The 15,674-nt window shown below is 33.7% G+C and overlaps 1 protein-coding gene across 3 annotated transcripts in view; it reads right to left on the reverse strand.

Moving 5' to 3' along the window:
- Window positions 1–853: 853 nt before the first annotated feature.
- LOC141531961 (telomerase-binding protein EST1A) overlaps window positions 854–15,674 on the reverse strand; it is a 54,796-nt gene continuing 39,975 nt past the window's right edge. The window contains exon 16 of one of the 3 annotated variants that reach the window (XM_074250080.1): window positions 854–1,234. In XM_074250080.1, the coding sequence (XP_074106181.1) occupies window positions 1,188–1,234 (47 nt within the window). In that variant the 3' untranslated portion in view covers window positions 854–1,187. Of the gene's footprint in view, window positions 1,235–5,750; window positions 6,065–13,781; window positions 14,089–15,674 lie in introns of those variants that run through there. The other 2 variants (XM_074250079.1, XM_074250081.1) reach the window with 2 other exon arrangements.

Genomic DNA, 15,674 nt, shown 5'->3' on the forward strand with positions numbered 1-15,674 from the left:
TAGATCTTCAATATTTATTACATAACCTAACCGCCAGACAAACTGTTTTACTAGTAACCATTGCTATTACTATTACTATTCCTATTAATAACCGATAAACCGAGGCTTAACCGTTACTCATTTCGAGTTATAAAACAAGATGGCTACTTGTTAATATTTTAACAAGTTTTTTTTATCAATACTAATTATTTCCCACGGGGTCAATGGACTTGATCCTCAAGCTTGAGAAACCGAAATAATAATTATATTGTTGATACAGTAAACAAATGTTCGGTAATTATTATTATTGCTAAGGTGTCATTAAACGGGAGGCTTCTCGAGGGTTAGGTTAACACATCAAGCTAACGGTATGCTTTCAACAGGTTATGGGTGTAATTGTCCCCGAAAAATTTTTATAATGAATATTGATGGCCCACTGGTCAGACAGAGAACCAAACCGAGTGAGGTGGAGATAAAATGAAGATCAGATCAAGAAAAGTTGTACGCAGAGAAAGAAAGGGAGGAGAAGAAGGCGTTAACAGGCACGCTGTACACCTATTATGTTAGCACTTGAAATTACACGTAACGTGGCGTGCCGTGGCTTCCCGCAATTATTAGGGTCCAACGACCTCCAGGAAAAAAATATTATTCCTCTGGTTCAAATTCCCCCCTGGAAAGTAAATACACTGTCCATCAATCTTGTAACAATTTCTTTTTGGTCCTGATTAATTTGTTGCTGACTCCTCTAAGGTTCCGTCGCACTTTTTTAAGGCACACTGCAGGTTGAGATTTTGGCCATTTTTTGCAGTGAGATTACTTAATTCGAAAAATAAATCTAGTTTTTGGGTTGTGAGACAAAGAAAAGATTGTTTTAGTCATTATTTTTGGGTTTTTCTAATCAAGAATTAATACTTTATATAAAAAATTCTTGATTTATCTTTAAATTTTAGTATTAATATTTAATTTTTGACTCCATTTTTGTGGGTCCGCTGATTTCATCCAAATTTTTCAGGGAGCTTCTGTAGAACATATAAAGCAATAATAAACAAATTTTATCAAATTTGATCAGTTTAAAATTCAAAAAAAAGAGCTATTAATTTGTAAAATAGACAAAAGATTGTTTCAGTGATTTTTTTCGGGTATTCTGACCAAAAATTGATACTTTTCATCAAAAATTCCAATTTTTGACAAAAATCCATTTTTTGAACTTATTTTTGTGGGTCCGCCGATTCCGTCCAAATTTTACAGGAACCTTCTGTAGAACAAACAAAAAAAGAATTAACAAATTTTATCAAGTTTAATCGGTTTAAAGTTGAAAAAAAAAATTAAATATGTAGAAAATGTTAATATATTATCGGATACCTGAGGCCTGGTGCCATAAAACCAATTTTCTGAGCGATGAATCAACAGTAAACCCGTCTTCCAATCGGGCACAAATGAAATAATTAAACTGAGCAAAAAAAGTGTTTAATTTTCTAATGACGGTAAATAACGGGGAGCCATTTGGGTATCGCTTTGTCACTTTAGTGACGAACATATAACAGGTGTACGAGCATAAATTGATGACTAAGATCTGTGTGTCTCCGTATTGTGCCTCACAACAATCAACTGAACCGTGTCCCACTGAATAAGTATGTGTTCTAGTGTGTGGGTATGAATATGATGGTTAACAACTTGAAACGGTTTGTAAGACACTGGCCGTAGCGGTTTTTGTTCCGAGTATTGCTTGAATTTCTTATTTCAATAAATATTCTCGAAATGTGGGTAAATAGATCTCGAGCATTGGGACAGATGCAAAGCTCGAAGATATTTTTTTATTAAAAAAAAGCGCATCTGTTGCTAATGTCCCATTACAACGAAATTTTTAATCTGCACTTACATCAGACAACGGCTTAACTTCTTGCACCGCCACATGTGATTACAGGAATTTCGTCTAACCTCGGTATCATGCCGTTTGAGGTTAAAGATGGTTAATTGACCGTGTTAGGCGGCTTGAAACACATTCAAGAACAAAAGTCTCTTATTTGTCTGGTTTAGATTTCGGTAGACTAGACTTTTAAAAAATCCTCAAGAGATTTAGGCCGCTCAGATGGGTATTAAAATATAAAAGTACTGTTATTATATTCTCTGTGAATAACTCTCAAGAAAGTGAATCAAGTCTTTGAAGGAATATTAATAATGTTATTACAAACATTTTAGACAACTTGGAATTTATATCAAATTAATCAATTACAACCGTTTTCAATAGTCGTTGGCATTAAAAAGTATTCTAGAAGATAAATATTTTTTTTTTAGGGTCCAAAAGTGTTATAGATTCTGTGACACTTGATTTTTGGCCAAAAATTGATGTTTTAAGATAAAGTTTTACATCAACAATGAATTTTTAGAATTTAGAAGTCTTAAAAACAAGAATATAAACGTTTAAGACCTTTAAAAAATTTTTACATTAATTTAAAGTGTTACTTTTTATTTAACCTTTGATTTTTGGCCAAAAATTGGTGTTTTAAGGTTGAATTTCACGTTTTGAATGAATTTTCAATATTTCTAGCCCTTAAAATTAACAATTGTAGCTTTTCAAGCTTATGAAGTATTGTAAAACTATTTCAAAGTGTAACATCTTATGTAATAATTGATTTTAGTGAAAAATTAGTACTTATAAGGGTGATTTTGGATAAAAAACATCAAAAACACTTAAATTTTAGTTTTTTTTTTTTCGAAGCAATTCTCCTTGACAGTTACATCTTAATAATTTTAACGTATCAAAAGAAAACTTCCCATCTTTATCTTCAATCACTCGGAAATATGTAGCGTTAAAAAAAAAAAACTGTTACATAATTTATTCGCCAATTAAATGAGGATAATAATATCCAAAGATTACTGAAATATTTATAACATAATACTTAAAAAGCGTTACGTAAATAACGATAAAAAAAATTAATTAAGAAAAAATAATTAACACGTAATCCTTTTATATATAAAATAATAATAATGTAACAAAAGATATATTCCCTCATAACTCACAACTTACAACTTACCAGAGACCTTGACTTTTGAGCTGATGGATTTTTTCCACGCTCGCGTAATGTCACTGCTCTCCGCCTAACTATACATATAATAAAACGGACACACAACACACAATATATAAGACACACGAAGGGTGCAAGGAGGACATCCGTTCCCGGTGTAAATGTCATTCAACTCGTGAGTTAAGTGTCTTACCAAGATCATCATCTTCAAGGAAACACCTTTCAGCATATTTGTATACACACATATCAAATATATATATATATATATATATATATATATATATATATATATATATATATATATATATATATTTGTATCTATATTTACTGTAGATGTTATGTATAACTCTCTCTTTTGTCACCAGACTTATCTGTACCTTCAATCTCAATCTAAAATCTCCGGTCAGCTCGTGCCGGAACACCGATAAGATTATATCAATCAATTTTTGTTTCTTGACCGTCAAAAAATCAATTTACTTTGAAATTGTTTTACTGTCATTTATAATTCTGAGGTTGAAATAATTATTGAGTGCTTTTTAATAATTTAAATGTAACATTTTAAGTTAGTTAAGGTCATTTTTGATAAATTATTTTTTTTGAGTCGAAAAAAATGCCGAAGAAAGTTTGAAACATACTTTCAATATAAAAAAAAATTTTATATTATTGAATTTGCTATATAAATTGAGTGCAAAAAAGCATAAAACCCATTTTTGGCCAAAAATCAAGTGTCATAAAATCTGTAATACTTTTAGTGCCTTAAAAAAAATATTTCTCTTCTAAAATTCTTCTAAATCTCGTTCTCAAAGCCAAAGACTATCAAAAATACGCGCAATACTTTCTTCCAAGAATTCAAATTGAAGCCAAAGTCTTGAATCCTTTGAAATAGAAATGAAAGAAGAAGGAACTTGAAGGTTATCCATCACAACCCGTGCGATTGATCCAAAAAAATTAATAGGAATAAGATAAATGTTAAGTGTGCCAATAGAAAATGTTGGAAGACATTGTGACACAATGACAGTGTATATTTCAGGAACCTCATCCTCATCATAATGATAATCTCTAACATGGTTCTTGAAGAGGACTAGGGGCCTGCTGGGGTCTTTGCTCAGAATGACCAACACGATTAGTTTTGCCGGAATGATTTGTCGAGCGCATCAAGGACACCGTTATCGTGAGCCATTACTATATGTTATGCTGGACAAAGATTCTAGACCATTTATCCATCAATGATTTATTATCACACTAGTTAACCTGTACCTGGTGCTCGAAGGTTTTTCAAGCTCCAGCGTGATCCCGTACTGTGCCTGCAAAAAGTCTGAAGATATCACTATCAGAACCTTTGGTAGTGAAGCTCCATCTCATCCTATCCCATTCCAGGATCAGCTAGAGCAAATGCAATGGCCAAGACGGAACGTAAAAACATCGACATGAAGAACTGCAGGAATGTGTCAGGAAAAAATAAAGCTATGACATATGACGCTAACGGCTGGCAATCAATCGTCCGAGACGTTTCGGGCGATCATATACATTACATATATTACAGAACATCCAAGATGATGTTAAACTCTTGAAGAAGAAAACGGAAATACTCAATGACATCATACGTCGTATCACGTCGAGATTGTAACAGCGGCCATTCCCCACGAGGGAGTTCCGATTCGTAACTACTCGGAGATGCCTGATACTGATCTCTGTTCAGCTCGAGCCGCTTTTTATTATATTATTATATTATATTATATTATAGGTGCCTTTTTTTTATTTATTTTCATTCTTTACGTTCTATTGGTACCGTGAATCGCCCAAGGCTCGTGATGACTAAACGTGAGAATAAGGATCTGAGGACCGGACTGATCACCTGGATATCATCGAGGATTCTGTGAAAATTTCGTTAGAAGATTGAGCAGAAATTGCTGAAGATGATTCGCTGATTTAAGAAGGTATGAATGCTTTTAAGAAAATATGGCTGGCTATAAGTTTTAATATAAATAAAAATCAGCATAGCAATTAACAGATCTTCATAACTCTCGACAATTTCCCCGTCAATCTTTGGGATCAAAAGAGTTATACGCAAAATAATCTGTTGTTTCCTGACGATGTCCTTGCCCGCGGCAAAATCTGATTATTTATAGGCGATGATACCCTAGACTCGTTCCTCCCTTCCAGTTCTCTCGTCACTATCTGACATCATCATCATCTCTCTCTCTCTCTCTCTCTCTCTCTCTCTCTCTCTCTCTATCATCAGACAAAGTTCTAAGCAACTAGCAACTTAGCTTATTCTCAGGTTCCCGGGTCTTATGACTCGTCCCGTGAATCATCTTCGCGCGGCTGACGTTCGCGGGCCTTATTCACTAGGATATTAGTCCCTCGACATGGTAAAACGTCCAGGATACATATCTCTGCCTCGTAAAATATAAACTTTATTTAAGCCGCACGCGTTCTCGTAAATATACACCTTTCCTTATACTTATTTACACACAGGTAGATATTACTGTTGTTAGTCGTTAGTTCGAGGCGTATCTGCCTACTCCTTACTCCTGTTGTTCTTCTTATGATCATCATCCTCAATCCTCGACGCACAAATCTATTCAACTCCCAGTCTCAGGATTTGTTGTTGACACAGACATTTATTATCGCTTTCAACAAACAATTTCTTATTTATTTACAAGCTATCATTATTTTCCGCCTCGATAAATCTTACATTTCTTCCACCCACCTCTACACACGCTACATTATTAAATTTCTAAGAAAAATACCAAAATCATTTTTTCTTACCTAAAAACTTTACATTTTTAGATTTCTAGATTTTCTATAGTTTTAATCATTTAAGTTCAAAAATTTCACTTTTAACATCAGGAACGCCATTTTTAAATTTTAATTTCTGCATCAAAAAAATTTTTTACTCAACTCTAAACTGCAATCCAAAATCAATTCCTATCAAAGATCAATGCCCGTTCAAATCTAATGATCAGTAGGATGACCAGGCAGGTTAGACGACCCTCTCTCTGACTATTACTTCTCAAAACTACTCAAGCATCGTAATTTTTTGTGATGGGCTGAACCTCGAAAAAAAAAAAAAAAAAAACAACTGTTACTTCATCATCATAGTTACATCCTCAAAAGCAGGAATCCCAATGTGACATAACATTTTGGTAATATTAATTTAGTAACGTTACTTGACAAGGAGGGGACCGATCAGGAATCAGAAATTCCGATATATTATGTAATCGCCGGATAAGGCAAGAGTAACTGGTGGATCAACGGTACACCGGATCGTTTATCTTTTAATGTCGCTTGATCAATCTCTAATGATGATACACGACTTTTGTACACCTTTAACTAAACTTTGACTCTTTTAATATTCAAGAAATTCCAAATTCTCATAATGCGCAGGAATTCCCTGATCTAGCTAGCTTATAATTGAAGAATGTCTTGCAAAATTGGAAAAATAATGAACCTATTGAAGAAAGGGATAAGCCTTGAACTAATTTAAATTACCGAAATTTGAAGATTTGGTGAAGATATCTTCATGCAATCACAACAAACATTTGTATTCAACCTCTAAATTTGATAACATCAATCGAAGCAACTGAAGCTTGGCTCATTGTTGTAGGTTTAATCAGAAATTAGTATTCCAAGAAGCACTGGTGGCAATAAATAAGTTTTGAATTAAACCCTGGTGGTTGATTTTCCTGGTAGGTGGTCTCGCGCTCCAGTGCAAATCTAAAACTAAAGATAGCAGTACGGGATTCTCTTAGAGAGAACAAACGAGTGTGAGTCTTTATCGGAATAATATGTTTTATGGAAATAGATCTCTGGTTATAATCAATAAAGCGTAGTAAGGACGATTGATAAAGGAATAGTGGTGGGATAGATATAGCGGCCTCGATTTGACATAACGGCCTGCAAGTTAAGAGTTGTACTATGTGTACTATGTGTGCTTCCTTTCACGGTCAATCCTGTTCCCTCTCACTTAAAAACTAAACTCTGGCTGAGATATGTCTAACGGGTCAGGCACAACAACCTCTTCTGCAGTCGAGCAACGCACATGTGTGATCCAGATATTTCAACGATTTTATAATAAAAACTCACCAGTATTTTTATCTTATTCTCGATTCTCGATAGTTTCGTCATCAGGGAACTAATCGTCGCGTGAATTGTTATTGATGTTGGTCATGCATGGGTTTGCTCAACCCGAGCCAATTTACTGGCTGCCGAGATGAGAGTGATGATACCACGATTCAGCTCTCACGCTTTGGCTTTGCTGTCTGTGCAAATCCAGGAAAAAACCTCCAAAGTTTTATTGAATCAACATTTAAATCGTTGGAGATATGACGAAGTGATCTGGAGTGTCATCAAGGGGCGCAGTGATGGCAATTTTAATTACCCGGTTGGTAATTCCAGATCAACATCAACAGCTCGATTAATGATAATCTAGTACAGATTTAGCCTAAGCCGAGCTTATTTTAGCATCGAGCATGGGAAAGATCTGTATCAAGACTGGTTCCACCGGAGATAGATTGATAATTATTATTAGAGCTAGAAAAATAATCATCAATATGGATAAACTAAACGGGAACCGGATTCTGCAAACCCGTTGCCGTTAACCGCTTGTGGTTTCTCGGGGACTGTTTTGATGGCTGCTGCTGTTGCTGCTTCTACTTCTAAATATACATTGATCCATGAAGAGTGAAGCGAAGGTGAATATCGTTTTCGTTCAACTGCAGGTGGCCACTTCCTGGCGCATGATATGATGATGAGGGGTAACTACCTCCCGTGTAATGCCAGGTAATAGCTAATTCGGTAGCGTGAGATCCAGGAAATGGATAGAGGGTTTCCAACACTCTTTCGGCTGATAGGCGATTGATCGCATGATCATCCTGAAGAAGGTAAATATTTGCCAAGGGTATTATCTATTTAATGACTGCCTCGGAAGCTTCGAGGTTAGGCTGACAATTAACCATGAAAACATTTTGTTGCACTCAAAACAAAAAGTATTGTTTCAGGATACAAAGTACAGAGGGAGTTTTCTCATGCTAAAAAAATCTATTGTGATTATCAAAATAATTTTTGATATTAAACTCATAAAAAAATAATTATTAAGACTCTTAAAAGTCGTTAAGTAATCAAAATCAAAGCCAATATTAATTTATCCTCAAGTTTTGTGTTTACTAAAACTCTCGACTAATTACGTAAATACACTGGTTAAATATTTGAGGAAGCATGTAGGCCAGGGTCTTTTCTCTTCTCCCACATTAGCTGATAATTATTTTCCATAAAACTCAAGCATTGCTCTAATGCTCAAATCCTACAATACGATTCAAGATTAATTCGTCAGAGTATCGGTAGAGGTCGAGTAGCTCGTACCACAATCTGATGAAGGTCAACGGTTTGGTTTTAAATAAACCGGCATAGGTTGACAGTAAAATATCAGCAGGTACTCACTGGTTATAAGATTGGATGATAGGTTAGCGCGGGTGTTCCTTTACCTTGGTTACTCGCGGTTGAGCTTCTTCTGGGTGCTGGGTATGGGTACTGTTAGACCCGATGAATGATAACCCGGCGATATGCCGGGTGAGATACAATAGAAAGGAATATTCTGCTGGTGGAGGATCAAATTTTTACAAACAAGCCACAAGGATCAAAATTGTAATTTCTGGATTAAATATTGAAAATACAAGAAAATTATAGGATACCTTTTTGGTAGAAAATAAAATTCTCTATCAAATTTGTTCTTGTCAATTTTTCGATATCTCCAATCATTAAGCCGGAATATCAATTTAAAAGTTTTATCAAGATCAAAAATGACATTTAACCAGAAAACAAGTGATTCTTATTAAAAGTATTCCGCAGACAGAGTTCAAGGTTGACAAGACCCCACAATGATCAAATTAAATCATTGTTTACTAAGCTGGCCCACTATCAAGGCAATCAATAGCTGACTAAACACACTTATTGTCAAAATTGGCCTCGAATAGCTCGTCTACAAAAACAAATTCAGAAGTGAGGAAGATTAATCCGATAAACTACAGTTAGTCTTGTAAAAAAGTGTGGATAAACCATCAAACGTCTATCAAATGTCATCGGGATCTGATTGCGTGAGGCGAGGTGTAACCTTGCATAGATCTTTGAATAAATTCACGCCTGAAGCAAACGTCGACGCTGGGATATGGATCATCATCATCATCATCATCATCATCATGCTCAGGGAGATCGTGATGCTCAAGATTACCGGAGTCTAAAATAAAAATGACGTGTCAGGTATTTTCCGCCAAAAAATGAACCGGCAAATTGAATATCTCTCTGCCTTTCTCGATCACTCTCGATTACTGTTGCCGAGCGTCTTCTTCTTGCACGCAGCTCTTCTTCACCAGGTAACAACAATTTTTATTTTACTTTTATTTGTGTTTATATTTTTTAATACCTTGAGGTTGCTGATGGCTGATGTGTACTGTGCGTTGAACATGGAACGTGTGATGTGTGATGGGGACGAGACTGACCCTCGGGGCCTTTCATGGAAACGAACCGTCTGCACACACTTTACTCTTTATCTCCGGGCATTAAAACCAAAAAGGAACGCCAGGCTGAAAAGGAAAAAATGGAAAAAGTACTCCGCACGATATCGGTATGTGATCAATAATTATACAAATTTACCTTCTGGGTAAGGAGTCTATCATTACTAATTGTCGGTGGTGTGTCCTGTCTAACAAACCTAGTCACCTACTTTGTTATTGTAAGTACTTAAATTTCCATATAAGGATTCTCAATGGTTGATTTAACATTTCGGTGCACTTTATTGAAAATCAAACCCCTGAATCACGCGAGGTACCATCTCTGAAATTTACCCACGAATAATTAATTGTGATTTAATGTCAGGGGGATTTCATTTGAATTTCATTACCATAAATACATACCCGGGATCGTTTTTGCCTTTTTTTCTCCTTTACGGAATCCCCCGGCTCTGTTATTTATTTTGCTTTTGTTTTTGTTAACGTTATCAATTAAAAATCACTGGGGAGCTTCTTTAGGGTTACCTCAGTAGAAATATCTCGATTTAAACCAGCGACATCGAGTAAGAACTAAAAATCGCGCCACCTACAACTAAGTCGTAAACATGGCTATAAAAATTAATATTGATTTTTTATAAATCATTGATTAACCTTATTAGATTTAATTATTAATCTTTTTATATTTTTATATTTCTAATCAACTGGGACACTTGATTTAAAAAAAAAATGTAATTTATATCTATTAAATCAGGAGTTTAATTTTGGACTTATTGGACAGATGTGATATGTGATGCGTTGATAGGTTAATAATATGTATGAGCGATGATTAATGTTGTTACATACTACATATTATAAATTATAAGCTTATAATAATGAAAGTAAATCAAAAAATTAGTTGAAAAGGATTTCTAACAAGCAAATGAATAATATAGTATGTAAAAATGTTTAGGAGATAAATATATATAGCAGAAAACAGTTAGGAGTTGACAAGTCCCGGCGATATGGTGAATTTTTAGTAAGTACTTATCGGGACTGTGGAATGCTCTTGAGCTTAAGGTTGAGCTCTCTCGAGAGTTTGAGTCAAGTGTGTCCAGGTATCCGGCGAAGGTAGAGCGAGACAGAGAAAAGAAAGAGACTTGTGTCTCCTGATACTGGGTATAGAGAAAAGCAAAGAGCCGAGAGCCTTTGAGAATAAAATTTATCCATTTTAAAAGGACGTTCGTGCTGTATCGGTAAGGGTCGGAACGGCTCAATCGCACCTACTCCCAACTACCAACTGCTCACTCTTCTGACTTAATACTGAGTACTCTTACTGACTACTGACTATCCTCGGTCCAGCTCTCGGTGGAGTTGATGAAGAGCGACGATAACATTCATGAGCCAGCGAGCGGGACCAGTAGCGCTAACACGCGAGCGATTAGCATAAAACGAGTCTCATTAGCGAGAACGTACGCGCCCCGTCCGAAATATACACAACCCGGAACTGTCACTATAGGCATCTTCATCTAGACTAGAACACTCATGCAATTCTACTCTATGTTATTTAGCCTCCACAGCCGATAGCAGGGACCGAGGGCGCCATTTTACTTTTTAACGCTGCTGGTTGGTTAGACAGGCCTTTGGATACCCGTTTTGTTCATTATTGTCTTCGGTTTTCACATAAAAGCTTCATAAAAACCACCCTTAAGGTTTCATAGAAATAAAACTTAAGCTTATATTTATTTCTGGCATTTACATGAAATTTAAAGATTGAAAGGAAGCAAATTTACCCTCAAAATGGCTTAAACCCTCTTAAAGATTGTATTCTATAGAAATGCGACTTAAAATTTCATAGAAATCAGGCTTAAGGTTGAAATTTAAATAAAATTAATTAAAATGGCGTTTTTGAGCCAAAAAAGCGGGATTTTTGAAAATAACATTATTAAAAAATAACTTTATTTATTTTTAAGTTTTAAATATCAATAAAAAAAGCCCAATTGTTGTAGATAAAAAAAAATCCTGACAAAACTCCTATTTATAGCGATGAAGACTCGAAAAATGATTAAACTTTAAGCGATCTAAAGATAAGACAACCTCAAAAAAGGTGTCAAAAATTCCGGGAACAGAAAGTTAGTCTAGCAAAAAAGTAATTTTATAAATTACTCAATTAATATCTTAGTGAAAAAGTGAATTTAAATCACAAGTCCGCGCATGCAACCTTGGTGCATGATTTTTAATAACCTCAAGAATAGTTAATGCCCCGCGGTGAAAATTAATCGATTTAAATATAGATATATGTAGATATGTATATGTATATCCAATTCCCGGGATGTTTTTTAAAAAATTAAAATTGTTATTTGTCTGACAACAGACGAAGATTATCTATTTTTTATCAGAGAAGACAAAAAGGCAGTGTTGTTATTTATCTAGTTATTTATCAATGATAATTTAAACAAAGTACCTTAACAACTTTGTTGAACGGACAGACCGTGACAAAATGTGACAAATGGTCACCCTTAATCTCCAGCCGGTATTTTATATTTAAAACCGTTGTAATAATTAAGTGGTGGTATTAATGCTGCAATCGGCATTTAAGCATTAGCAATAAGCGATTATGCTGCAACTCTCCAATGGATTATTGTTGGATCGGAAGATTGTATTGCCGCAATAAGTCTGCGGCCTTGCAAGGATGCGGGGCACAATTTACATTTTATTATTATTTATTTATATTTATATTCATAATAAATTTAAATAACGCCTTACATGGAAACAATAAAAGTCTCTCAGATGGTAGCATGATAGATCATCTATTGTCATCCTGCATCACAACTCTAAGCGTCATGAGACACCTGTTATGTCGCCGTAAATTCACCGACACGTGTGCTCAGCTCCGACATTTACACATGGACAGCACATCCTGTACACATGCAGCCATTAATTTCACCCGACAAGATTGACTGCTTTTAAATGGTCAGATTTGTCTTCAAGAATTTTTTTTACCTTTTTTATTAACATTTCTTCTTTTGTTCCACTGGAAACGATTTTTTTTAATGTTCACTCGACTACGTCCGGGTTACGACTGAAATTTTCGCTCCCCCCACCACCGAATCTGACCGTTACCGCGTATGCGCAAAGGTTCTATGACGCAATCTAAAATAATTAATTTTAAAAGGTAATATAAATTTTTTTTTTTTCGATTCGGGATAAATTGCAGGTCTGACAGACCTAACTAAAAAAAGCTAACCTCCATACTATCATAAAAAAATTCCCCAAATGTCAAAGCGGGTTTCATATAAATCCAATTAATCATCGGTAACCTAAAAAATTAATTAAAGATTATTTAGAGACAAAAAATTGTAACCTTAAAGTATTTGATTAACTGAATAACAATTGATATAATTGCGACAATTAAAATAGAATAATTGATTTAGATGAAGACATGATCTCAGTGAGTTACTACGTTTATTAACATTGTAAATAAAATAATAATAATGATTATTTACATTACAAATCGATGACTACCGATGATGAGTTACATCAGGTACTAAAATAACAATTTGCGGTCAATCAGTTAAAACATTTTTATTTATCATAAATATAATAAATATAATGAAATACAATGAAATACAATGAAGAATTATAAACGTCTGCCACCGCTGTTTACATCCACGCGTGACTAATATTTACGTCGAGCAGTTGGGAATAAAAATAATTTTTTTCAGTCATGGCATTTAACAATAATGATAATAAGAATATAAAATATAATGTTGAATAAGTATAAGTAGAAAAAGACAAAGTTGTATTTAGTATTTAGTATTTAGTGTTTAGTGTTTAGTATGATATTACATTAAGTATCGGCTGGTTGGGTATAACCCCGGCGCCGTTTCATTGAACATGAAAATACGGTCATAGCCGCGTACCGCGGGATCATAGGTCGAGGCGAGAGAGAAAGATCCGAAATGACGTCATAAACACCTGAAGGAGGATCTAAGATCGTAAATTGCTTCAGGGTCATCCATACTACATACTACATACTCTTTTATACACAAATATATAAATATATCCATAAATCTATACAAATATTTAACTGCACAATTGCTATTTTATCATTATTATTTTTATCCAGACAATAATTAATATATATATATATATATATATATATATATATATATATATATATATATATATATATATATATATTTTTTTTTTTTTTTTATGATTGATGACGATTACTAATTCGCAATCTTCGAATCATCGAGATCATAAACACATCATTAATTTTATTTTCAATTTTAAATTATCTTTTATTAATTTTTTATTGTGAAATTTTGAGTTAAAAAAATTTATTTATTGATTTCGCGGTGAAGAAAATTATTTATTTCATAAAATAATTAATTTTTTTACTTATAAATTGAAAACTTGGTAAATTGCCTTATTAAATTATTAAACAATTAAAATTAATAGTCTTCCAAAATAATTTTTTACCAAAGTCTGACTGCATCTCCATTTAAATGTCGGTTGGCCCGTAAATATGGCGGTAATTAAGCGACTTTGAGGTTAGATCGACTGTTGTCCATCGAGTGTTCGCCTTGGGGATTCTATTGACAAAGTTAAAACTCCGTTATTAGACCACTATTCATTATTCATGAATTTTTTATATAAAAGGGGACCCGTGGGCATTCATTCGATAACTGGATTATATTATATTATATTATATAACAGAGTCTTTGGAGTTAGTTTACTTTACTAAATCATCACCTGTTGTAGCTGAGGCTCTGTGGGACTTGGGATTAATAGTTAATAGAACTATTGGCTATTCAACTTGGGATTAAAAGGATACCAAGAAGATCAGGTGATCACACTTCTGAAAATCTAATTCATTTGCCATTGTCGTCACACTTCCGGATCTAATTGAAGGTTACAGTGATTGACTATTAACATACACTAAAAAAATTGGTCACTTATATGATCAATTATCAATTATTTTAATGTTAATGCATGTGTATTGAGTATTGACTCTGATAAGTTATCTTTTATTTATTTAATTGTGTAATTGACCTAAAAATTACAAAGATGTACATATTATCACGTTCATCAGTTTTTCATGTAATTAATTAATTAGCTTTATTAATAATTATGATTAATTTATTGCTATTACTTAATACTTCATGACATTGTTAACCTCTTGATGTCACGATTACTTTCTACAATAATTATTTATTTTATTTACAGAAGAATTCATTTCTGAAGACGTTCTTGTTGTGAAAAATTCCAAATAAGCTTTATTTTTTTATTTAAAAAAGTTCCAAAGCTTTTTTTATCATAAATATCTCTCTAGGAACATTATTACGACTTAAAAGGGCGGAACTAGTCTTGCGCATGCGCTGGTTTAGTTCCGCGCATGCGCATTATTGGCTCCAAATGTTCCAACCCCGCCAAACTATTTTTAAATATTTTTGAAGTCTAAATCGTACATTAAAAACATTTTGGGCCTTTTAAATCAATAAAATATAAAATAAAAAAGATAATTGAAAATTTAACTACCGTAATAAAGAATTATAATAAAAATGAAGAATTTAAATAATCAAAGAACTCGAGTAATTTGATGACTCACTTAATAACAATAATTAATGATTTGTTTCTTTTATTTGTCCAATTTTGATGCATTAGGCTGCATTTAAATAAAAAAGATCCCGTGCTCTTAAATTTTTTATCCATCACGATCATAAAGAGCTGTAGCTTTTTATTCTGAAGCAAAGGTACAATTACGTCCACCCTTGATATAAACTTTTATTGCTCCTCATTCTGCGTGTCCGTGCCCCTTTGCCTCCTCAACGTATTTTCTTTCTTACTCTTTCTCACACACAAACGGTTGTTTCAGTCATAATAATCCTTATTATCTCACCGAATTTAAATAATTATTATCGTAAAAAGTACTGGCAAAAAATCCTAAAACTGTACTCCGGTTCCGATACCAACTTGTCCGTTAAAATATTCCGAGTTTAATTTAAACAAGTATGTTTTTGAAATAAACTAAATCGTAAAGATAACAAACTACTTCTACCGGAAACGAATAAAAAAAACGGCCAGTGTCTTCATTATTATTATTATAAATTATAATACGCGTAATACATTATATGTTTCGGGATTTGTTACTTTTTTTTTTTTTTCATTAATTAACGGT

The sequence above is a fragment of the Cotesia typhae genome, unplaced genomic scaffold (genome assembly GCF_013202065.1).
Source record: "Cotesia typhae breed Kobodo isofemale line unplaced genomic scaffold, CoteBio_Ctyphae contig_50, whole genome shotgun sequence".
NCBI classification, from domain to species: Eukaryota; Metazoa; Arthropoda; class Insecta; order Hymenoptera; family Braconidae; genus Cotesia; species Cotesia typhae.